Source organism: Perca fluviatilis, chromosome 19 (genome assembly GCF_010015445.1).
Source record: "Perca fluviatilis chromosome 19, GENO_Pfluv_1.0, whole genome shotgun sequence".
Taxonomy (NCBI): Eukaryota; Metazoa; Chordata; class Actinopteri; order Perciformes; family Percidae; genus Perca; species Perca fluviatilis.
Genome location: NC_053130.1, coordinates 27,451,696 through 27,478,801, shown reverse-complemented (window position 1 = coordinate 27,478,801; position 27,106 = coordinate 27,451,696). Strand labels below are relative to the sequence as shown.

Sequence of the window (27,106 nt, the reverse complement as noted above, 5' to 3'; positions counted from 1 at the left end):
CTCCACACTGCACAGAGCACATAGACACTCAAGAAGCTGAGAAGCATTTATATTCTGCAACAACAACAAAATCTTGAAGGGAGTACTTGAAAGCTCTGTGACAATATGTTGCAAGAGTAATAGCTCTCTCCGAATGCACTGAAAGAGCACACATAGGCACCTGTAACATTTGATTTAGGTAAATGAGCTGGAAAGTGTGGATCGTTAGTAGCCTATCGCTTTCATCAGATCTGACCTTTTCGCTTTCTTGTTAAAGGCCAACTGCATTCATCAAAACCTTTGCCAACACACCTAGAGGTTATAACTACTGTACGATCTGGAAAGAAAAGAAAGAAAGGGATTTTCTTAATGGAGCTGCTCACAAAAAAAAAATCACAACTTCAACTAGAGGAACTAATTAGTCAAGTTCAGCCAGTGCAGAGTTTAGTTCAGACACATGCAGACACTGGAAACTAGAGGGAAGATTCAAATGTTGTGATGCATCAGGTAAAAAGTTCATAAAGCTCCCCAGAGGTTCTGTACAGCAGAATGCAAGTGACAAGTGAGAGAGCAACAAGAGGGCTATTGTGAAAACAATCGTGTTGTTTAATTTTAATTTTTTATTTATTATTTCAGGACAATGCACATTTGATGAACATCTACAGCAGTACACGTAAAAGTGCCAGATTGTAGCCCAAAGGCTAATTTCCATCTGTAGTCCATTAGGCAGGTAGAAATACAATACAATAAATACATAATACAATAAAAAGGACAAAAGCTATACAGTAGTAACATTTTCTATATAAAACAGAGTAAAACAGGACGAAAGAAAAGAAAAGGGTGAGGCTATTTGCACCCCTGGTACAATTAGCAGTGTATGCTATTCGTACCCTGGTGCCATTAGAAGTGCTATTCGTACCCTGGTGAAATTAGAAATGAATGCTATTCGTACCCCGCCGGTGCACGCAGCAATGTGTTCTATTAATACCCCATCTGGTACAAATATCAATATATGCTATTTGCACCCCTGTGCATTTACAGTACCTTGGCATATATTTACACACAGTTATCCATGCTACTCATGTATTACACCTTTTTGGAACATTATCGCCCTGACATTCTTACCCTAACCATAACCAACCCCACTCCTCTTGCCTAAACCTAACCAACCCAACCAGAGCAGGCATATTCATGAGTCTTCCCCTACCACTTTAATTGTGTAGAAGCTCGTGTGTTTGTGTTATGTTGTGAATGTGAAAATGAACTGCTACCTCCTCTGTCAGCTCTAGCCACTGAAAAGAAATAAACAGAGAAATCAGGCCAATTACAGAAGCTGGTCAGTCTGACATCCTGCTGCCTGAGCTCATTACTATTCATGAGCTCGCCCAGTTGCGCTCGGTAAAGGATGCTGACAGCCAGGCTCTCATTGGCTAGCTGTTAGCCAATCAGATTCAAACAGCTTAGCTTGTTGAATATTAATGAGAACTGGCAGAAATCGAGCTGACTCTTCTTGCAGGCTTTCTATACCAGGCTAGAATGGCTTGAAACAAGGTAAGCAAGGCATTTTTTCCACAAAAAATGTTACAGAGTCCATGGTAGAACTTCAGACATCACCACAAAGTAATAAAATACATGTGGCAGGGCACCTTTAAATATTTCATATCTAAAGAGTTCTCTAGAAAATGTGTTCACTAAAGTTTACAGTATTGCTTGGTTATAGGAATGGGCGTTTTACGTAATGCTAAAATGTTTGTTCTGGCACTAAATTATTAAAGCACTCACACACACACAAAAAAAAATCTAACGTAAGAATAGGGTACGAAATGAGGTTTTGATGACATTAAAATGGGGATAAACCTTTCTGAAATTTCACAGCTTGAACTTTCTGTGCCTCCGTGATTCAATCCCACTGTTGCTCTTAAACTTAATCCTTGGATCATCAGGAAGCGAAGCCTGTAAAGCCTTCGAGTATGAGAGAAGCGAACACGTGACAATCACTTTGCAAGTGCCTTTAACATCGAGAAAGCCTTGGTGAGGGAGATACAAAGTAGAATGATCTTGAGTTTAGAGTCTCTGTCCGATGGGATAAGCTATCAGCTACAGTAACATCCTGCTCAAGGCGAAGCATGTGCTTTCTTTAATACATCTTCTTTTACATGAGCTGTGAGATTTTAGGAGCTCAAAGGAAGGCCAAAATAAGATCTCAGTTAGTGTTAATTAAGATGACACTACAAAGCGTTATCATGGTAATAAGAGCCATTTCCCTAGCTCTGGCTTTGCAGTCTTGTGATATGAAATGGACCTTGAAGCTTTGGAGGAGCTCATGCACAGATACTGTCCATACTGTACAGGGCCGACTTCTTCAAATTTCCCCATTTGATACTGACTCACTTATCTAAATTTAAATCACATTCAGACACTGGCATGGTAGCTTGCAGGCTGTAATTGACATGATAGCTTTTTTTTTTTTTTTTAAATGTAATGCTGTCTAAGAAATGGAGTGCTAACCTTTCCAGTTATATGTCAGAGATGAAGGTTTCTAACCACAGGACTGAACCAGTCAGTCAAAACCTGGTCATTTCTGAACTTTAGGGAGCTTTTTACCCTTTCCTACCGTCACATATGTGTAGCCTGGATAATGCTATGCGATACGTCAACTCATATTTCCTATCAGTATGTCTGTTATCTCGAAAGAGGAGTTAGGAGAAGTATGTTATTGTTTTACTGTATGGCTGTCTTCTCATGTTTTATGTCTCTTAATTTGTTTTATTTGTATGTTTTATGCCTGTGGGAGTTATGTACTTTATGTCTTATTTATTCAGCACTTTGGTCAACTTTGGTTGTTTGAAAGTGCTCTATAAATAAAGTTTGATTGATTGATTGATTGATTGATTGATTGATTGACTTATTGTGAAAGGGGAAGTAAAAAAGCTACAAAAAAGGTCAAATGAACAAAAAAACACATATGGACATGTCGATACAAAATACATCATAACGTCATAAAAATAATTCCCTCTGATGAGTAATGATGTACCACTATGTTAAAACATTATCTGTTGAACATCAAATCATATTCATTAAAATCATTGTAATAATTGTAATAACTTTCTCCACCATCTGAACTAAAAAGAAGATATTAAACAATAAATTGCAAGCTGTATTTAATTCCAGCTAGCAAAACGTGTATAAATGCATTTTTAATTTGCCATATTCAGTTGTGATGATGACTTTTATGGTTAAAATGATAGACTTCAAATTATGTGCCCAAAAATGCTAAACTTCTAAATGGGGAACATCTGCCACATCTGTCATCTGCAGCAGGGAGTGAAATCAACTCTTAATGCATATCACATCATTTGTTAAAGACCCATCTTAGAAGAGTATGTTTAACCATGTCAAGAAACGTCCAATGCCCAACAAAATGCATTTTTACATTATTTTACAAAATGATAGCGGTGGTATGTGTTTTTATTGTTAATCTGTTATGAGTTGACGACAAGGTGCTCTCACAGAAATAAAGAGGCCAATAAGTCCATTACGCCCTGTGGTTCAGAGCGTTGAGCAGTATAGAATAAGCAGGGCTCTAGTGAGAAAATTACCTTGCTTAGGGAAAATATAAGTGACAATAGTACCATGACAACTCGCTGTGAAAATGGAAATGGCAGAGAAACCCAACCGAGGGAAGATATTGTTCCAGATAGGGGACCTACAATTAAATTTAATGAACATGAAAAACTGGTTTTCAGTTCGCTCTGCTGCAGATAATGATAAATGATGAATTTCAAATAGGCGAGGCAAGGGAATTTCTAACCTAATGTAGCCTCTGTAGCAAAGACAAAAGGGGGTTGTGTGAAATTCAAAAGGATCTCAATTACAACCTTATTTAAATTAAGACTGGATGCAATACAGTATATGCGGGTGTATATCTCTGAGAAACATAGGCAACATGATTTTTTTGGAGTTAAAAAGTTCAAATAATCTCTTAAAAGCCTTCTTCCTTGACCTGTCTAGGAGGTTATTCTGCTGCCAGTAACTGTAGGAAGCTTTTAGTCAAATCACTGGCAAACTAATAGATTCTAACATGGGTTATCTTGTGTTTCTATGGCAACCGCTGCAATAAGCATTTTAAAGCCACTTAGTATCAAAGCTAAAGTCTAACCGTGTGTTTTTTGTCTTTCAGTCAAGCTTCAAATGGTTGCATCAGCTCAGAAACATCAGTGGTATTACATTTTGGTAACCCTTGACAAGTGACATCAGCGAGCCGCCACAAGCATTAACTTGTCAGGAGCAGTCAAATTGACGATCACTCTTCCAAATCAATGTGCCAGAGCCCTAGCTGGAGTCCAATCTCAGTTGTTATATGATCTCTAGGAAGCTTACACTTCAACATACCTTCCAACTGCTGAATAAATGGGGAAAATAATACACCAACCCACATTTCCTTTAAAATTTTAAATCAACAACCTTACCTACTCCTCATATACATGATAAAGTCCTTTACTGTAAATAAGTGACACTAAAACACTATTTATTTCCCCTTTAAAGTGGCTATATGTAACTTTCAGTCTGTGTTGATTCTAGCAGCCACTTTGGACAAAAGCGGTAGTGTTTTTACCACACCCGCTGTCGTAAAGCTCTTTTCTTTACGGTGCTGTGTTACTGAGTTAGCGTTACCTGGAGGTCATATAGTTGCGATGAATGTTTTGCTCAGACAGAAAATCATTTATTAACAATAAGAGAATAAGTTACAGATGCATCGTTGCATTTCAAGTGTTGCATACTTAGCCTGGATGTCTCGTAAGCTAAACCGGATAACATTATCGCCATAGACTGTATAATATTAATGGACAACGCATCCGGTTCGGCGAAGTGCTGTAAATGCAGAAGTGCCTTAAACCTGAATTCTATCTGAATTCCAGCAGGGGGCGACACATGCGGTTGCAAAAGGAGTTCTTGTTTCTGTAGAAGTCTATGAGAAAGTGACCCACTTCTCACTTGATTTATTACCTCAGTAAACATCTTCATAATGAGTTTATGGTCTAATCGCTAGTTTTAAGTCTTTTGCAACACAGAATGATGTTAATTTTTTAAATTATGGTCTTGTTGATTTTAAAATCGGCGATAAAGCAAGGGGTGTTTTAGGGCGTGGCTATGATGTGATTGCCAGTGAAAGTGTGTAACGTAACTCCCTCACTCCTCCCTCTCGTCTAAAATCATCAAATCCACAACCAGGATGGCTGCGCCCATAACGGCAAACTCGACGAGTCATAGCAGATCTCCACAAATCAACGGGTGACGTCACACATGCTCTGTCCATTAATATACAGTCTATGGTTATCACTGTCACCGTGTCACAAGCCATAGCATTAAGAGTTTGTTGTAGCAACCAATGTAATAATAACTTAGATTAATACAGCGCATTTCATGAAAACCACGGACACTTTACACAATTACAGGGGGACAAGGGAAAAGAAAATAGTAGGCCAACACAAACATGGACTTAAAGGATTAAAACGTCCGCGCTAAATGGAAGGGGGACTTATTTAATGTCGGCTACTGGCATCCAACCACATCGCGCACTGTAAAGATATTTTATAAATGAAATAGACATATTACATACCTGAGGGCCAAATTCAGGGATGTTTTTGAATCATTTACAATCCCGTAATTGTCTCCATCTGTTGATAGCCGACCGACTGTGACTCGCATTTTCGCTTGTTGTCTTTCACTTTCCCTTTTAGCTTTTAGTTGTTCATCATTAAATTTCCTTCTTTTTTGTGATGGCCCTGCCCCAGTATCAGCCATAACTTCTAAAATAACATAAAAATACAATTAGGCCTATATAAAGAAATCTCATGCTTCCTTTTACCTGGCTACGCTGGCATACGCTAACACAGGCTTTTCCGATGTTCCAAAGAAATCTGTGACCCATCAGAATGTGTTACTGTAGCGCCATCTACCTGCCGAAAATCATTCTGTGACTCAGCGGGAAAAATCGAACCCAGGCAGAGGCCTTACTAAAAGCTACATAAAAATAGCGTTCTTTTCACTGTTATAGGTCATTTAAGACCATTATATGAAATATGACAGAGCTTTAGAAACATAAAAAAGTTACATATAGTCACTTAAAGAAAAAACAAAATACACTACACTACAGTAGCATACAATCTTCTCTCAAGACAATAAATTCTCCTCACGTTTCTTTTTGTGGTGGTTTGAGACAATTCAGTCATGTAATTATCCGAGTATAGGGGTACACTAATCTCACAAGACAAGAAATAGATTTCTATACAGGAGTAAGTCATGTCTCTCCAGTAAAGGCAAGAAAAGCATACTGTAAGCCTTTAATCTGCCTGTAATAGGCTTCAGTAAAATTGTATCCATGCTCTCTGCAACCAGTGCCGTGAAACCATCGCTTCCTATTTGCAGTGCTGTGGTGTTACGTCATTGAGCCTCTATTGAGAGAGATTGACTGACTGCTTTGATGCTGCTGCCTGGGTTTGTAATTGTGGGCTGTTAAAGAAGTACATTACCACTGGAAAGAGGGTCATTTCATAAAACAGGGCTGTCAATGCAGTAGAATGGCTCAGACATTTTTGAAATTGGTGCTACATGGCCAGAGAAATAGGGGAAAAGAAGCTGTGATATTCCCTTTCGCTCAAAAGGTAGAAAACCTACAACAACTAGAATGCACTGCGCGGCGCCGGCACCGGACCAATAAGCGCTCCCGCTGGTGGGTGACGTATAATGAGAGCACGTCACATAACCAATATGGCGGCAGGCTGGTAACAACGCACTCGTATAACAGTTCAACAATGAGCTGAAATATGTTTCTGAATACATTTTAGGCGAGACATAGGCACAAAAGGGTACACAATCATAAATGTGCCCTTTCTACCTTGTAGCTGTTTAAACAAAGACAAATTAATCATATTATTGTAAATAAAAGAAGGGCTAAACCCCTCCCCGGACAAATGATTGATTAATCATAGCTTAGCAATTGTAACTAGCCATGGCAAACATGTCAAGCTTTGGATTTGTCCACATGCCGGAGCTGTGTGCATTATACACATTAGTTTTTGGGGTTACAGGTAACATAAAAAAAATCCCTGTTCATGAATAGAACATCAATTGTGTAAAGTATTTTATCTAAAGAATTATGTGTGAAACACTGCAGCTATGTCATGAGAATGGCACGTTACTGAACGTCACGTGAATACAACTTACATACATTTCAATCGGCAATGGTGGTTAACAATGAAGACAACAACTCCCATTATCCCACGCAACTTCATGACGTCATCAAAAGTCTGTGTTTACATCTATGGTTTACATCCATTGTTTTGATTGAGAGACTCCTAGAGGCAAAAAATTACGTAACAGGAAAAACAAGCTTAACAGGAGTAGCAGCAGTAACAAAGGAAACGATCAATTTGATATTACAACAGTCACATGTATTGCCTTCTTTAGCAAATAAATCTCTCTATTTTCTGATGCTTTGTTTTCTCCCCCTGCATCTTTTCCTCGCCTTTTATTTGTTTCTGAACTCTCGCAAAAGACACCAGCTTCAATGTGAACATCTAGCTAAAATTAGAGCAGAAGAATCAACACACATTAAATATTAAAAAGTGAAATCAAAGCATATATGTGGTGCACACCGTTGCAATGTTTACATTACAGTCAACAATCAGTAAACACTTAAACTATATGGCTGACTGCCTCAGATGACAAAGATTCAGTTTTTTTTTTGTTTTTTTTCAAGCAACAGTTTTTTTTATAATAACAAGCTCAGCTGTGATCCTCTTGGATTTCTTGCTTTGTTCTTTTGACTCAGGGAGTTAAACAAAGCTCTAATGCTGCCATTGTTGTCAATGATTGCTACAGGAACACAAAAAGAGAAAGTTATCTGAGGCTAGACTGACACTCAAACATTTGCCAACATGTCATGTCATTCATCTACACTGGTGGTATATGTATCCTCCACATGAAGCAAGACATCAGTCTTTCCACAGAATTCAAACAGGCGGTTCATGTCCCTGTGAGCCTTTTTGTGCTAGATCTATGCGAGACTTTCATGACCCTTTACGAGCTATCCTTTGCTGTAAGGTGCGGGTCCTGGCAGTTTCAGCATTGTCAGGGTCATGGGTCGTCTTCATAAAACTGTTCAGGTCAATAATGTGGCCATGTATGTTGGTGAAAATGGCAGAGGGCAAGCAGTGTTTCCTAATCACTAAATCGAAAAAGCTATCAGGGGTTCTGGGCTGAGCAGTTCATGCTGACAGGGTTAGCTGATGGGCTACAGGCCATGGTAAATCAACTTTCTAGGGCCTTGATGTCACAGAGGTCATATTAATTACATGCTAAATTATTTGTCGCAATTTGCAGTGATTGATTTTCCATCATTAAATTACACAGGATCAGTTTTTTGTTCATCAAGCACTAAATTAAACAGACCAGACTAAAAAAAGAGATTTTCATCCATTACAATGGTGCATTTACAGCAAAAACGTATAGATCTGGATTTGAAAGGAAAATAGAGGGCATACTGGGCAGGATTTTCTTCTTAAGTAGCATGAACTATCCTAAAATTCTCCTTCTTCTACCTATCAATTATGGAAAAATGGTAGTCTGAGATAAATCTGTCCTACAAAAAAAACATTTGATGCTGAAATGCTGCAAAATGAAAGCGGTCACTTGTCACTAGATTCAAATCGAATTTTCAAAAACACCTCCATTTCATGGTGAGCTGCACGCCGCTACACTGAGACGCAGAAAGAAAATTACATTGTCCTACTTTTCCAGTCAGAAAAGACAGAACACAAGCCAAAGCGGCTGAGCAGCCCAAGGCAAAGCTGCACGCTAAGCTAACTAAAAGGGAACTGAGACACTCATGGTGGTTTTCCATACACATGTTGGCTTAACTCTGCGTGTCAGCCCAGCACGGCAGGGATTTGCCATTACAACAGGTCTACACGCTTGAAGGTGTGTCTTTAACTGTAACGCTCTTGTCTTGAGTCGATGGTGTTGAAAAGCAGCGGGTGGATCCATGGCTGTGACTAGTGGTCAAAGGAACGTCTGTAAAACGGTTGATGTTCTATAAAATCTTCACAATGAAAGTCCCCCGTTATTTTGTTATTTAAAAGCTTTTATTATGAAGAAGCAAAACCTGAAAAATACCTGAAAGTTCAAACAGGAGAGAAAGTAAACTTCAAACCACAGAGATTCACTTAGAGGCTACAATAGTACTGAGCGCTGAACACACACTGACTTTTAAAAACGTCTTTCTCTCTGGTCTCCTGCACAGACTTGAGTTGAGTCAGTCAAGTCTTCGCTTGGCGGGGTCAGGCGCACTTTAGCCCAACTCTGGAGACGGCCCACCCTGGCGCGACTTAGCACAACTCGGCGTGTTTAAAGTGGTAATGGAAACGCGAATCAGCACGGTAATGGTTTGACTCCGCCGGGCCAAAAGTACCAATGGAAAAACACCATCAGACCCAGTTTGACTAGAACCACGGATAATTAGACCCAATCCAGAATCATTGGCATACAATGTCATCAGTGCTTATAGTGAGTCTCCTTGAATTGATATCAGTCAAATTGACGCACAGAACCAAGACCCACGGCAATCCAACGAAATCCTACAGTTTGGACTGAATATATACTTTGTACCTCATGATCTGGATCTCTGTTCCCATGAAGACCTTTTATAAGTTTAGGACCTTTGTGGGTATCACGTTTTTGTATGTGGGTATTGAATCTGCCGCACCTGAGCAGACCTGTGAGGGCATGATTCCTTATATATTATATATTATTTTGCCATTATATATAATGGCAGTACGTTATTAGCATACAGTAGCTGAATAAACAATAAGAGACTTAACAAAAATGCAGTGGTTGGTGTCTTGTTGAGCTCTTTTGATGTATATAGTGCAGTGACAACAGACGGTTCACTCAAACACAACAATGATCATTGCAAAAGTAATCAGCATGGAATCTTTCAAAGCTCACAGATTCATGAAATCCATTTATTTCATGCTGGAATGGTCAAAGTCTGGCATATGGCGTTTACACTAAAAGCATGCATTTGGCAACATACTAGTGGCAGGCAATCTGCTACAGCACATGAATCCCAGAGCTGATTGTGCAAAGAAGCGCTGCACTATACAGAGAATATCTTATAGCAGGATTCAGCCAGACCCAGAGGGTTTGCCTTATCAAAAATGTGCTAAGTGCATTCTGTGCTTTGAAAAGAAACTGTAAGAAGTGGAGAGGCTTCTCTTCACGGTAACAGACAAATCAGCACCAAAACATCCCATCATCCCCTCTGTATGACCTCTGCAGGGATTATAACACCAATTGTATGCGATGACTTACACGTGGTACTGGATCCTACTTCATCAGCTCTGCTCAGCAGCACCGTGAACTTGGCAATGGCATTTCAATGCTTCTTGTCTGATGCATGGGGAGTTGTTACTGAGTATGGTTCACGAGAAAATTATACAACTGAGTACCTTTTTTATCTCCTTCTCAGCTCACCACATTCACAGCGTAGGTGTTCTGTGAATCTGACATGACTTAAAGTGCTCATATTATGCTAATTTTCTGGTTCATAATTGTATTTAGAGGTCGTACCAGAATAAGTTTATGTGGTTTAATTAAAAAAAAACACCATATTTTTGTCGTACTGCACATTGCTGCAGCTCCTCTTTTCACCCTGTGTGTTGAGCTCTCTGTTTTAGCTACAGAGTGAGGCATCTCATTTCTGTTCCATCTTTGTTTGGTGTTGCACATGTGCAGTACCATGTGCAGAGAATGAGGGCACGCCACGCTAGCAGCTAGGTGAGAATTATAATGTTTGTCACGGAAGTAAAGGCTGGACTACAATAGAGCTGTTTGGAGATGTTTGTGAACAGTGTTTTCTCTGGAAGATGGTTAAGTCCCTTTAGGCCCTAAAGGGACTAAACCATCTTTTCTCTATTTCATTTCAGTGTTCAAATCAGTCAGTCCTGACATATATGTCAGGACTGACTGGCTTTGATTGGATTTAATATGATTCAGTGATGTGTTACCCTTGTGTTTTGTGGCTCAGTGTTTGAGCTTGTAGTAGGCATTTTCTGTACCATTGTCGTAGCCGTGTGTCTATATCCTGCGTTACCCGTGCCTAGTTTGTTCTGTCTTGGATTTTGGACTTTATTCATGTTTTAGTTTTTTCGCTTGTGGAAGCGTGTACCTGTGTTCCAGTTTTAGTACCGAAGCCGTACTGTTTTGACACCACAAAGTGTCTTTGTTTTAATAAATAGAGATATTTTGTCTTCATCTTGACAGTAAGGGTATGACAGAAATTTAACTTGGTTGAATAGCGATAACGGTCTATTATTTCCCTGGGTTTGAGGATCAGTAGCCCACGGCAGGCTAATTACGGTCTTGGATAGGCTATTTATATGAATTGAATCTCTATACAGTTCAATAAATTGTGGATGCAGTTTGGTGTGTGGTGGTTGACTGTGGCTTAAAACTTCACTCTGGAGAATTTGTCAGCACCCCCAATTCAAAATATGTTCCCGCGGCTCTGGTGCAAGCTGTCGCCGAGTTTGACACAACGATAGCAGAGCGCCTAGCATCAGCTACAACATTTACGGGTGTGTCAAAGACAATTCAGAATGACATAATAGAGAGCGCTGCTCACACAGCGTCATTCATAGCAGTGGAAGTGGATGACACCACAGACATATCATGCAAATGCCAATTGACGGTCATTATCCGCTACGTAAATGGAAAGGGAATGATATGTGAGCGGTTTCTTGGTTTCTTTGACGTTAGCCTTGAACGAGATGCTGAAGCCATAACTGCTGTGGTGATGCGGGCACTTGCCAACTACAATCCTGAAACAAAGCTCATTTGTCAGACGATGGAGCAAGTAGTATACATACTAAGCTCACTGGCTTCCTTTCAAATTTGCAACACACCGCCACTGCTTTAGGGTGGACTTTTTCACTTTGTAAACCTATAATGTGCACAAAAATATATATATAACACAATAAAGGAAAGGGAAAAAGCCAAAAAGCATAATCTGAGCACTTTGATGATGCCCTCTGCCTGTTACGATTGCTTTGTGTCTGCAGATCCCAGTGTTTGTATTTCTGTAAGCAGTCTTACCTGCTAATGAGGAGGATAGTGAACACGGTCCTTCCAGATACAGAGAGAGACATGGCTGCCAAAAGAGTGGAGACGCCAGGTGGAGTTTATCTGTGATCAAAGTAAACAAAGGACAACAACATGCAATTTAGAGAGATGCAAATGATGATAGTTGATTCAGAAAATATGGATTTTGTTCCCTTTGAAACCAAGATGGTTTGATGGATCTCAGCAAGGATGGAAGCTAGCAGTGACTCCTACATCGTCCTTTTCCAGGAGCAGTTTTCAAACTAAATCAGTTGGCACACAACACAGATGGCCTGTGCCCCCTTTTCTATTTTTAATCTTTACAGTCCACAGTTTCACAAATATTTTTACTGAGATGATACCTATCACCTAGGTAACAATGGTTTCTCGGTGCCACTTGGTAACTTTTTTTTTACAGATTCTCTCACACACACTGAAATGTAGGACAATTTTTCGAGACGTATTTCTAAATCACACAAGAGCGAGTCTCAGTACTGACATGCCAGAGGGACATTCTCTCAACAGTAATGACCTATTGTTACTGACCTCAACTCCAAGCCTGGCACTGTGAGCTCCAGACTTGAAAAGTACAAAAGCATATTGCAGTTTCCTTCAAAGAGAGTCATCTTGTCATCCTCTCTCTCTCTCTCTCTCTCTCTCTCTCTCTCTCTCTCTCTCTCCCTTTTTTATAAGATGAAAGCAGACAGAAAACCTTTAGAGACCAGAATGCAACCACTGAGACCCGAATAATGTCGACGGCATGCTGGGCTGAGGAAATATTTAATGTAAAGTTGGAAGTGAACAGCTGTGGCTGTGGTGTTAAAAGTGACTTTACAGTGGTGTCGACTTGAAGTACAGTAAGACCTTTGGTTACATAATTCCACAGACTGGAAAAAAATAGCCGATGTAGAAGCAGTGACGTCATTCATTGGTTTGTGGACTGCCGTTTTGAAGTCTTGATTGTTGCCTTGTTTGGCAATTTGGCCTCCGCTATCTTGTTTTTTTTAAACCGGATGTGACAATTTTTGACAAGAGAGTGGAGGAGGGCAGGATGACGTCGCCAAAATAAAATAAATGGGCCTATAATTTACTAAATGAACATCAAGCTGTATTGAAAAAGACTTGAAAGTAGCGACTGAGAATATAAACTCATTATGAAAATGTTAGGTCATTTTCTTATAGACTTCTATAGAAACAGATTTATTTTTGCAACCAGTGGATTCGCCTCCTGCTGGAAATTAGATAGAATGCAAGTTTAAGGCACTTCAGCATTGGCTTCACTTTCAGAACCGAAAGCTTTGTCCATTATTTTTACAGTCTATTCATTATATACAGCGTGTTGGTCTGTAGCAGGTAAGACATCACTGGCAATCATTGCCAGGCTTAACAGTACAACTGACAATGAACTTAACCACCGTTGCCCATAATCTTCATGTAATCATGGTGATGTAAGTAGTTTAAGCTGCTGTGGACAGATGCGTACCACAGTACCAAAATACAATAATGCAATTTGGATTTTACAGATATGTAATCAGAGCTAGATTTTCTGACTTTCCTGTTATTAATTCTCAGTGCTACAGCTCTGAACAAGCTACAATTGTGGTAGCTAAGCAAGCACACATCAACCCTCGCACACAGAAGCTATAGGACTATAGGATTTATATAATGAGCAATTTGGTGTTTGGGCCTGTGCTGCCAACTTTGTCACAGTCAGACTGCAATTACCCACAAGTGTTCCTGAAGAAGTGCAGGAATGTTTAAAGTTTTCACTCACTGCTGATAAGCTCATTCAACAGCCATGCATTATGACTCATGAGTTACTCAGTTAATGCAAATAGTGCATTCAGGTCATTATTTGAATAATCCTGCAAGTATAAATCAAATAAAATCAAATTTATTTTTCACGTACACAACCATACATAGTACAATGTGCAGTGAAATGCATTGTGTACTTGTTCTGTCACAATAAAAGAAGAGAAAATGAGGTGGTGGGTGGGGGGCTAGCCACAGTTCTCATTGAGCAGACGGACAGCTTGAGGGAAGAAGCTCCTTCTTGAAGGGTGAGTAACAGTGATCCAGGGTTCTCTCTCCTCTGGTGGGGCATGTGATGTGCTGCCGAAGGTCAGGTCTGACTCTCTTCAGGTTGGCACTGTTAAAATCCCCGGCTACGATGACAGCTGTATCCCGACGTTCAGCCTGGTGGTTAACGAGAGCCTCCTCCCCTCGACTTTCCGGACTCTCTCGTTCTGTCCATGCGGAGAACTGAGAGGTGATCCGCTGGTTGAATTGCATGGTCGAGCATCGAGGGTGTTAGCCATGTCTCAGTGAGGCAGATGATGTTGCAGTCTCGCATGTCCCTCTGGTATTTAATTCTGGCTTTGAGCTCGTCCAGCTTGTTTTCTATTGACTGGACGTTAGCTAGCAGGATGCTGGGCAGTGGTCTGCGGTGTGCCCTGTTCCTCAGCCTGTTTCTGATGCCTGCCCGTTTACCTCTAGGCCTTCTCCGTGACCTGGTGCCCGTTTCAGAAAGCAGGTTTAGTGAAAACTCTGAGTTTGTTAACCCTGAGATGAGGGAAACTCTGGGTTTTCCGTTTCAGAAAGAGAAGTTAATCAAACCTGAAAGAGAGGGGTAACTCCAGCCCGTTTCAGAAAGAGAGGTAACTTAACCTCAGAGTCAGTTACTATGGTAACTGAGTCTGTGAACCTAACCTGGTCGGGAGCAGGTTTTCTTCAAGAAACTGAGAAAAAAACCTTGAGTTTATAGAATGAGAGAAACTCATTTCCTCATTCATTCAGTCTGTATCAGGTGCATTTTAATGCAGTTTGTTATCTGCATGAATAAAAAAATGTATTGGTTTATGATAGGCAGATTATAAAACGTTTTTTTCTCAAACATGTCATGTCCTTTTGTTGACGATCCCATTGATGTAAATGCTTTATTAATTCACAGAGAGTTTACGTCGGGAGATGATTGAGTCCCGACTATAGATGTATTTTCATTTCCACATAACCCATTTGAGAGGTATTTTTTTATTACAGTCCATTAGACATGTAGCCTAGATACCTTATCCGACCTCATATCAACAGCAACCATCGTGGACAGGCTTCTTTATTAAGAAGATTCTTTGTGTCGCATTAAGTTTCTTGCAAACAGCAGTTTTCTTTATAACAGTGTAGCGGATCATACTGTATAGTAAAGCCACTGTATGCAGAGCCGTCATTAGTATAACTTACTTTTTCGCCCGCAGGATTGCACCTAAATGAAATTATAGGTGTAATACAATTCCAGTTTTCACAAGTAATATTATAAGTTAACTGTGATTAAATATGAAATTAATACACTGTTAATGCGTACGCATTGACTCAAGCAGCAATTTTCTCCCACACCAATTCTCTCTCTTTTGCAGCAGCAGCCGCTGTCTTGCTTTTTTAACGAAATACATGTGATTGAACCAACTCATATCAGCTGTTCTGGAACCGAAAACTCTGAGTTTCCCATCTCAGGGTAAATCAACTCAGACATCTGGGTTACACTCAGAGTTTGTTAAACCTTCTACCTGAAACGGTCCCCAGGTGCTAGCGCATCCGTTGTTGTTGTTGTTGTTTTTGTTGTTGTTGTTGTTGTTGTTGTTGTTGTCTCTCCACACAATCTCACTGGGCCAGTTATTTTTCCTTTGTTACAGGTATATACAGTATAGATTAGGAGAGAGTAGAGAGCTGAAAGAAGATGATAGAAGAGAGATGGTGCAACAAATCATACCAGGGCTGTACAGCAACATAGCCGCCATCTCAAACCTCAGGCCACTAGCAAAGCCTGTTAAATTGGGATTTCAATTATTTTATTACTTATTATTAATGTGTGAATTGACCAGGAGAAAAATATATTAAATTTAAACATTTTTATTTTAAACTTAACCTTCCTCTGATTGTAATGCCCTCAGTTATAAAGGCAGAAATGTCAAAACCATGGAAAACTCTCAAATAATTAAAATGTGTGAGATATTTTATAACCAGGCTTCTCGACAGTGCTCAGCGGAAGCGTGTCTCAACACCGGAACTAAACAGAGCTGAATTAACACAACTTTTATGCATTTCTTTCACATCTACTGCAGTCAGATTCACCGTGTTCCCTCGGAAGGAATCACTTCACATGGGTAGCCACTTGTAATGACATTTTGAACATGTTAAGAGGCTAAAAGCACGTTTAAAACTTCCCGTGTTTCAGCCTCCTGGGTGCTAACTGTAGCAGGAGGATAACACGGTGTAGGCAACACCGATTCTTTTCGGTTTTCTCGCTACTGACAGCACTCCAAATTTACAAACAACACAGCTACGTGTTGAAGTCGACCGGAATTCTCCTTTAACATGAAATAAAAATGTATTGCTCAATAGTACGTGCTGTGTGCTGTAGTCCAATAAAGGGAGCTAAATGAGTAATAAGGGTCATTACATTCAGGTAGTCTTGCTTTGCCAGACCTTCCTCCACAGCGCTGCAGAGCCACAATGTCTCTGCAAAATAGCCTCAGGAAGGAACTTGTTTTGGTGGAACATGCATGTTCAAAAGTTGTTTTAGGTCAGTTGTTTAGTGCAACAGAAAACTCAGATTGGACAGATAGTCAGAACAATTCTGGAAGTGGAACATCGTGGATATAGTACGGTGGCCGGGAAGTGCAATGCAACATTACAAAGAATGAAACCCTTTTACAAAGCTTGAGACAAATTTACATTTTGGAAAACAAATTTACATTTTAGAAAACAAATTAACATTTTGGAAAACAAATTTACATTTTAGAAAACAAATTTACATTTTGGAAAACAAATTTACATTTTGGAAAACAAATTTACATTTTAGAAAACAAATTAACAAGATGCAAAACACTTTTACCAGTCCTGAAACAAATTTACAAATGACAGATTCTTCACGAGAGGAATGTACCACATACCGGAAGTGATGAGGTGTTGTATACATGTCGCCTTGATTACGGCAGTTATGGATCGAATGCGCAATAGAGCCGCCATCTTGGAACAGGGGAGGCACTCCCCTTTTATATACTGTCTATGGGCCGTCCTTAATGCATCAGCGTCAATGTAGGCGAAGGTCTAACGGAAATAAAATCACTATAAATCGTCAAAATCTCATGCGATGTTGTAGTTTTTTAAACAAAAGACAAAGAGACTAATTAAGGTGTTAATACAAAGAATATTTATTATAATCAGTTCACCCATATGAGTACAAACGGGAAACTTCACCCTTCTGAACTAAGAGGTTCTGCTTCAAAGTGAAGTTTAAACAGACTGAAATGTCCAGGCTCACTCCCCCACTAATGATTCATTTATTTCTGCATGTAGTTATTCATTTAACGGGAGACTTAAAGTCATGTTTGGTCATCCACAGTCCGAGTCCCGCCAGACTCCCTTTAGGAAACCTGTGATTTAAACTTCAGCAGGCTGTGACAGTCCGCTCCGCTCAGTCCTGGATCTGATTCTCCGGGCTTCCCTTCCCTCCAGCGGGCCCAGCAATACGGCCTGGGTCTCCAGCCGTGCGTGGTGTCGGTTTTGGCTCCCAGGAATGGGCAGTGAGCTCCAGGTCCTGCAGCTGCAGAACCGGACTCAGCTGCCCCCGCTGTAGCTTCCGATCCGGCCGCGGGCTCTCAACGCGTTCCCGTTTTTCCAATGTTTCTGTCAGGTCCGCGGCGCATATAAAACTCAAAACACCGAACACACGTAAAGTCACCATAAACTTCATTCACGCCATATACTCAACAACACAAATTGACTGCGCTCACCAGCAACACCCGCAACACCTCATCACTTCCGGTATGTGGTACATTCCCTTTCCGTGAAGAATCTGTCATTTGTAAATTTGTTTCGGGACTGGTAAAAGTGTTTTGCATCTTGTTAACTTGTTTTCTAAAATGTAAATTTGTTTTCTAAAATGTTATTTTGTTTTCCAAAATGTAAATTTGTTTTCTAAAATGTAAATTTGTTTTCTAAAATGTAAATTTGTTTTCTAAAATGTAATTTTGTTTTCCGAAATGTAAATTTGTTTTCTAAAAATGTTAATTTGTTTTCTAAAATGTAAATTTGTTTTCCAAAATGTAAATTTGTCTTGAGCTTTGTAAAAGTGTTTCATTCTTTGTAATGTTGCATTGCACTTCCCGGCCACCGTAATATAGGCTACCATCAGGGAAAATATTTAAACTATTAACTGATGCTACTAAAGCAATATTTTCCAATGCTGTACATTAGCAAAAATAACCAATCATCATATCATATTTCCTCCTCGCTGACCTGTCACTCACATAAGACTAATGGCAAATGACTGAGTGTGCTCCATTTACACACCGGAGTGCACCACTTCAGAGTGATTAAAGCTCAATGAAGGATGTTAAAACCCAAATATAAGTGTTACTTTTTGACTGATGCACTGAAGACAGAATACACTCAAACTCACTCAGTGAGTAGCAGAGTTGGGGTAATTAGTGGGAATGGACTTTCAGCTCATTAAAAGCGCAAAAATACAGAGCTTAAAAATATTTTGATACAAAATACACTCAAATGTGTTTTTTTTTTCCTGCTGCAGCGGATATGAATTACAAGGTGCCATTTTGTACGTTAAATACTTCAATTACATGTATTAGACATTCTTTTCATCTTTCCCAGCTTTATGCTTTGACCCCTACTGTGGACAGCCATTAGGTATAATTATACATGCAGCCTGGTAATGCATTAAAAGGACTGCATGACGCCCACTCACATGGAAGCAATTCAGTCAGCATATTCTAACACATAACCAGGAGAACCATTAAGGGCACTAGGGATAACCTTTTAAAACTTACACTGATCATTCAATGCAAATGCTTGAATATTGCCATATATTTTAGGAAGGGTTGCCAAGAGGTTTTGATATAGTAAAAGATTGCTGTAAGATTCGGGGTGTATATGTATAAGTGATATGATATGTTAGGATACAGCAGGCAATGTGGATTATTTAAATCTGCTGCTACAACAGTGCTTTTTTAAAGTGGGAAGCATCCTGCAAAAAGACAATTTGCATGCTTCAGTGAATAGATGGCAGCATCACCCAATTACATATTGATCTAAATTAGTTTTTACTCCAGTGCTAGAAAAGGAATACTCAATACTCAAATAACCGGAATCCATGCAACAGACTTGTAACCAGCTAGAGTCCTGGACTTCACTCATTAATTTTAATGTTCCTCAGTCCTTCCAGAAAAACGCAGAGTTTTTTTGTGATTGTTGCAGGCAAAAATCCTTGAATATGCTGCACGTTTTCTTAAAAAATGCGATGGAATATGCGGGATATTTATGCAATTTTATGCAATGAAATTGCGGGAACTTGCAAAAAATGCGTGAACTTGCATGGCAACAGGGGAAAATGGCTGCTCTTGTGTGAAGTAGACGCAACATTTTTTCAACTTTCTGCTAAAATATATGTGACTTTTTTGCAACGAAAATGCGTTGATTATGAAATCATGCAAGCACCGCATATTTTGCGTGGAAATCGGCAATTTATGCGGCAAAAGTGCGGCATATTTGAAAAAATGCAGCCCCCGCATGAATATGCGGACTTTGGCTGATTATACATTGAATTATGCGATCGCATAATCACGTTTTTCTGGAGGGACTGGTTCCTCTCTTGTAACAACATTTGTGACTTCCATCATAAAAATGATTAGACATAAGATTGTGTCATTGTCTGTAATACCTTATAGTTACTGCCCTAGTGGGCATGGGTGATGGACAGTACTTGGGAAAACGTCATCATTTCTTGTTTGTTTTCTCACTATCAGGTGTAATTGAATCCATCTGTCACTGTCAGTGGAAAACATTTTGTATGTATGAATAAATTACACACAGATTTCAGCCTTTGTGGCCTTATTTCACATTTATGGTACAAAACCTCAGACCAAAGGACACATACAGATGCAATAACGTGCACATAGAAAACTGGCTGTTGACTACCGCTGTTTTTACTCTAATCTTCAAAGTACCAAATATCTGCTTACTTGTTATTTTAGGAGATGGGACCATGATTTACCAGCGCCCCAGGTAAGGCAGCGCTCTACCTAATGCACAGATATCTCTACTCTTCAGCCCATGTTCATATGTTAAATCTGTTCCGGCATCCGCCCGCGCTCAGTGACTATCATGATGAAGGACACTCCAACATTGGAGGATGGGCAACAGCCCTCCAAAGTGAAGGCTGTCTTTCAGCTGTGACTCCAACTGCTGGCAATTTGATTTTAAGCTGACTTGAAAAGGGCAGTAGCAAATATTAAAAAGATGTGTCAGGCAGAACTGAGTCACTTCATCTAATTCTTTGGCTTTTCTCTCTTTTGTCGCTCTTCAAAGTACTTATTCTATAGGCATACTGGATGAGTCACAAAGCATGTCAACCTTGGCCTCCAAGCTGCTAGCCCATAGTCAAATTCACCCCTTCCTCCACTTATTCTCATTTATCTCCGCAATAGCCTTGACCTACTGAAGGGTGGCATTGATTTTGATTCAAGATATGTTAGCATACAAATTGTTTAGATGTGCTATTGTTAACAGGACAGTGACGGCTAGCCTAACCAGACACCATATTTATACAAGATAATGATCTTCTTTTTCCTATTGTAGTGGCTTTCCATCCAGGAAAAGCTTTTTTGTTGAATATTTTATGGTCCTGATAAAACACACAAAAAAAAAATGAGAACAAAAAAGCTTTTTTGCTAGTTGCCCTAAGTGTAACGAGCAGGCAGAAAAGCCACGACAACAGGAAAAATAAAAGCATTAGCTTATCTGTTATAATTATGGTGTCTGGTTAGCTAACTATCATTGTCCTGTAAGCACATGTAGGCCTAAACAATGTATTTGTATGCAAACATCTTTTACAAGCTAAGCTATTAATGGCATGTTAGCATGTCACATGTACAATGCAGCTACATTTAGTAGCCGACTTTTTTATTTATTTTTAAAGTTAAATTTCTACTGTAGATAACCATGCTTAAAACAACTTTTTCAGAGACTTAGCGAATAGACCAGACCGGAACAAACGTCAAGACCACACTCCTTTTTGGGGGATAGAAAACCGAAAAGCCAAATAAATGTCGATGAAACAGGACGTGTGTTTGGATTATACTTTTTTTAAATCATTTTGTATGCATTTTCTTGTTAAACACACATTTGTTTAATACACATGTCTAATAGGTATTTTGCAAACTTGCCTAAACCTGAGCGTTCGTGATACCATAAGAAATGAAGGTTGATCGGTCTGCTCTCATGCCCCTTCAGTCTTCCCCTGTCCAAGTGGATCAATGACCCAACACAGTGGGCATATATTTCTTATCCGGACATTGATACATATTTGATTGAATGACCAGGTATCATTAGACTACTGTAAGTGTTCACTGTAAATGACCAACCCTGTTAATAGCCAACTGTTTGATCAAGGCTAGGCTGAGATTTAGTTGAACACGACTGCTGTACTGCAGCAGCCTCCCACTCAAGCTAGCTATCCTTCAGTAGTAACTGTCACCAGCATTATTTAGTGATTTACCACACTGACAGTGAATATTTACGTATCTTATGTGCTTAAAATCTATTTACATTTCCACAGCAGCTTTTTTGGCATTTTCCTGTTTCTCTCATTTCTCTTTGTGACAGCGTGATTCTTTCCCCCAAGGAATGGCCATCCAAAATGGCTTAATTACACTAAGTAGTTTACTCAAGGTGAGTATTAGTAGTTTTACAGTGTAACAGGTTTTATGCACAGGAGAAATTTTGACATGTTATAACTGGAAAGGTACCATTGTAATGAAATGCATAAATAATAGCTGCATCCCATGCCAGTTAATTTGGCTGCATCCCATGCCAGTTAGGGCCCTGCTGTTGTGGACGCTGGCTCACTAGCATAGCTTAGGAGGCATTGGTACACTTTTGCTGTGACAAATCACAGGTTTTAAAATGTCCATTTTTTTTAGCAAAACATTGCAGGAGGGGATTTTTGGCAAATGTAGTGTAAAGATGTTCCACTTAATAAAATGGCAGAAATAAGCCTAATTATCATTTACTATAGGTACTAATTAGGAAATTGTGTTGTGCAAGTTCCTGGCTATACATGTTTTTTTATTGCTTTTTTGTCACCTTTATTCCAGGGTTTAACAAATCTCTAGGGATGCACAAATCCAACTTTTTTGCCATACTGATTCTGATAGCTCAACTCAGGGAATCAGCCAATACAGATACCAATGCTCTTTGCAGGGGCCATCTCTGATATATATACTTTAGCAAGTGATGGCTTTGAATATATATATATATATATACATATTTGAGCACATTAATATCTTGTCTCATTAACTAGCATCAGAAATTTAATTTATGGCCATAGTAACATTAGGCCGTCTCTGCCCTAAAGGCTGATCCAGACTTTATGAAATGTTGTCAGGCAAATATTTCTTTGATTCTCTACCTATCCAGTCAGGTAGAAAACTACGACACAAAGATATGGTGAAAAAGTGTGCTAACAATAAATAGACTTAATACAAGCAAAAACAGCTCTTAAAGAATAACTAATGTAAGAGTGATGGAATAGACTAATGGGGTATTTCACTGTGTGGTCTAATCATTTCATCTGTTATCAAAGGATCTTAGTGATGTTGTAGGGTATTTAAGGTTCTTGCTACAGTCTAACCAACATTTCTTGTTATATAAAAATTAGTTTGCTCTGTACCCCCCAGCACAACCTCCCGACAGAGACCCTCTCAGTCTCACTTTCTTTCTTGCGCTGTCTCTCTTTCAAACACACAGAAGGCAATGTCTCACAGAAACATTAGGGACTCTATGGACTTCATCTAGGCGGAGGCCTCTCCTCTCCTCTTTCATCTGTGGGTTTAGATGTCTCAATTCAGACTGAGTTACTTCTACTTCTCATCATCTCAGACAGTTCTCCAGTGTCCGTCATTCTGCATCATTATTGGGATGAGTCAGCAGTGTTGCCCATCAAACATACAGCATCGGGAGGAAATCTGCAGGCTTGCAATTACAGCCGTGGTAAGGATGAGGAGGAATCAGAGAAGATAGAAAATCCATTAAAAATGCAAGATATAATAATGAAGTAGGGATTGTGTTTAAAGGAATAGTTCAACATTTTAGGAAATACACGTGGTTTCCTTCTTGCGGAGAATTAACATCTGTCCCAATTGTTTGGGGGAACTACATAGACTGTATGAAAAATGGACATAGTCTCCGTGAAGTAACCCATAGGTTTCTGAAGAACCAAAATTAAGCTCAAAGTGGGTGGCTCTCGGTGGCTCCCTCCATCGCCCTCTAGGCAGTGCCTGGTGTCGTGTTATCAAAACAAGGGCAAAGAGGAGGAACGTGGATGGAGCTGAGGTGGGCCTAATGAAGCCTACAGTTGATGCTAGCCACCTGTGATGGCAGCCACCTGTCACTCAAAGCAGAACTTAATTATACAGAATTTTAAGCCTTAAAATAGGTAAACGGGTGAGTTATATAAAACTTCACCCCCATACAGTTAGCATGAAGGGGGTAACTAAGCTATTCTCACCAAAACCATTCGTTTGATTCTGCTGTAAAGTTGGACATTTTAACATAGGGGTCTATGGGGATTAGTCTTGCATTGCCAGACAGCGCTGTGGAGGAGGGTCTGGCTAGTCCACACAGCATTCTGGGATGGGAGAAAAATGTTTTTTTTCTTTAAACCAATCACAATCATCTTGGGTGGTGCTAAGCATTGGACGGAGCCCCGGTGCTGCTGCAAAATAGCCTCAGGAAGGAACTTGTTTTGGTGGAACGTGCATGTTCAAAAGTTGTTTTAGGTCAGTTGTTTAGTGCAACAGAAAACTCAGATTGGACAGATAGTCTAGCTAGCTGTCTGGATTTACCCTGCAGAGATCTGAGGAGCAGTTAACCATAGTCCTCAGAAATCCACTAGAGTTTATAATTCCAACACAAAGAAAGTGGAAGGTGACGGACATCCGGCCAAAAAAAGATGGACATCCAGAGGTATTTCCGACGGCACCGGAGCAATCCCGGAAGTGGAACGTCGTGGATATAGACTAACGGGGATTGACTCCCTATTGAAGTTAGCTTCAAGTGGCTATTCGAGGAACTGCAGTTGTTAGCACTTGGCACTAATTGGGATTTCATTTCACTGAAATTGACTGATTGATTGATTGATTTTTAAGCCCCTGACGTTGCCGCTTGTTTAACTACCACTCCCATGGTGCATTTCGGAATGAAAAATCCATTTACCGAGCTTAATAGTCTGTTACTTGGGCCGCTAAGGGCAAGACGGAGTTACTAACAATGTGTTTTGAATTGCTCCTGCTCTGATTCGTGCCCATATATCTTGCTTTTTCTTCATAGCAACAGCGGCAGGCTCATGGGTATTGTAGTATATAGAGCCGCCCACTGTACCAAAAATGTGGGACAAAACATTATGCCTCAGAGACAAAGTTGAAATAATTATAATGTTATAAAACATAAACCTACAGGGTTGTTATCCAGGAGAACCCTGTGTTTCTATGTTATGTAACACTGAGGATGCAGTTTCTGCATGAAATCGAATAAGTGTATTTGCCAATATGTCAACATTTCTTCCAAGAAGTAATGACAAATGTGGATACATTGGACTTCATCACCATCGACTGAAACATACAGTGTGTAACTGTTTGAGAGCGTCTGGTCCATCAAGACCACACCTCTGGGCTTTGGCCACATTTCACTTGTGATTACGTGTAATCCTTGAAAAGAAAAGCCTGAGGGAAACCAGTTGATCTGAAGACGCATCTGGACACTGTGACAGCTCAAGAACGGACAATACCAGAAGGACTTAGGCTATCAGATTATATTACTGATGACACATGACACTGGGCTACTGATTAGAGCTACAATCCCATAAAACATAAACCAGGTAGTGGTGCAGCTACTGCCATGATGCAAACAAACCTGGTGAGTCTAAAATGTTGCTTTGAGTTCAGTGCAGACACATTAAACGTATGAAAAAGTGGGGTCATAAGCCTGACATAAGAGATGGATGAATGAATGATAGAAAACGCTCCTATTTAGCTCAAAGCAGTCAATAAGCAGGTAAAAGAAGAAGAAAGAGAGAAGGGGGAAAATCAATACAGAGAGAGAAAAATGAAAAGGTAGACAATGCTGTCACTTGTCCGAAAAGGCACAGCCACTACAATACTTCAGTTTGCTGCTTAAGACTGCTATTTTTTTTTATTCTTCCATGTTGTCCATCTGAGAGGCAAAGAGAATACACCCCCAGCTCTGGAGTTTTGATGATAACAGAGAGCCTTTCTATTATCTCTACACAACTCTATTCATGTAAATCATCTTCCTCTCCCTTCCCTTGCCGTCTTGTGTCTGCTGGCCTGCACTGTGAAAGCTAAATCTGAAGGGCAGCTGGCACTTTATACCAAATGAGTGAACAGAATTCTGCACCAATTAAGAATGCCTTACAATCTGTGCTTATTCCACTGATTACAGCCATCATTGTGGTAAATATAGTTTGAGAATTATAGGAAGACTCAGGGAAACCCAGCACAAGGCTTCGAGGAGCAGAAGCGTGATTTTAGTTAGGTTTTATCGCAGTGGAATCATAGCATTGCTCGGAGCATTTGTCTGTTGACTTGACAGCTTAACTGTTTTTATCTGATGCAGAGCTGCTGGGAAAATATTGGCCAAAGTAGACATCACCATTGATAAGAACTATCTACAGTAGATTGTGAAAGTCTACAGGCTGTAGTGTTTAACCCTGATAAATTCTCCATTTATGTCTCCCAGTAACACACATAAGACACAGCTTTACAGCAGGCTCCACATCCCCCTTCATTCACTGTCATGTCTCCTTAATAACTACCATCATTAAAACCGTACCTGTGCCATATTAAAGGTTGCATTTTGCTTTATGAGATGGACCACAGTTGGAATACTGTGAATGCTGCTCTTATTATAAACTGAGCCCGATCTCCCAAAGAAAATGGCCCCAGAGAAAAATCAATCAAGGATTAAGTGATTAAGCAAAAACTTGTTAACCTCCTAACCCTCATTCACATCAATAAAGAGCAGCATGCACTTGTGCACCAACAGCTTACACAGGCATAATTCAATGAAAGCAGCAGATTTTAGGAGGGAAACCATGCTGTTAAGTAACACCGAGATACGCCAAAAAACTAGTTCACTACGCATCAACATTTTCTACAGATTGTTTTTGATATTTTCTATAAAAAAAAGATTACTGCATAGTTCAAAGTTTAAATCGTCAGCGGACTTTTAATCAGCCTGTATCATACGGCGCGCTCTGTTCAAAGGCGCGCTGGTTAAAAAAGGCGCACGAAAAAATAACAAACGTCCCCAAATATTTGTGTCGCAGCAAGCACGAACAGGTTCCGCCACCACTTAAACAGAAATCAGCCAGGGTAACAAAGTTAAAATCCGAACTTTTACCTGTACGTGTCGATCGCCGTGAGCATGTCACATATGTCAGTGCATCCTGGAAAAGAGAGTCCGTGCCGTAAGAATTGATCTCTCAGATCGGTGTGGTTTTAACCGTGACTTCCATCCAGTTTGGGTGAAGAGAGCACCTGCTGAACCGCGCATGCATATGCTTGCAGAAACAACTGGTTGTGCTCTGTCAGCGGATTCCCATTAACCACTGTGTGCTGGACGCGCCGCTGCGCAATGACGCACGCCATGGACTCGCAGCTGATTTGGAGTCTCCAAAGCTGTCTAGGAGATGAATGCCCAGAATATCTGTAATGATGTTGTCCACAAAAAAACATAAAAATATGTCATGCCACAACCTAAACCATGGATGAGTTTGTGGTTTTTTTCTTTCTTTTCTTTTTTTCATATGAGACAATGATGCATGTAGTTACAGTAAATGTTTGTTTCAAACTCCCAAACAGCGATCCATGTCTTTTAC

At 39.9% G+C, this 27,106-nt stretch overlaps 1 protein-coding gene across 2 annotated transcripts in view; it reads right to left on the bottom strand.

Annotated features, from left to right (window-relative positions):
* The window catches only part of LOC120548261 (gamma-aminobutyric acid receptor subunit pi), a 59,643-nt gene extending 32,791 nt beyond the window's left edge, over window positions 1–26,852 (bottom strand). The window contains exons 1-2 of one of the 2 annotated variants that reach the window (XM_039784380.1): window positions 26,629–26,852; window positions 12,136–12,225 (exon numbers count right to left, since the gene is read on the bottom strand). In XM_039784380.1, coding sequence (XP_039640314.1) covers window positions 12,136–12,188 — 53 coding nt within the window. In that variant the 5' untranslated portion in view covers window positions 12,189–12,225; window positions 26,629–26,852. Of the gene's footprint in view, window positions 1–235; window positions 297–12,135; window positions 12,226–26,628 lie in introns of those variants that run through there. The other variant, XM_039784381.1, reaches the window with a different exon arrangement.
* Between the last annotated feature and the right edge of the window lie 254 nt (window positions 26,853–27,106).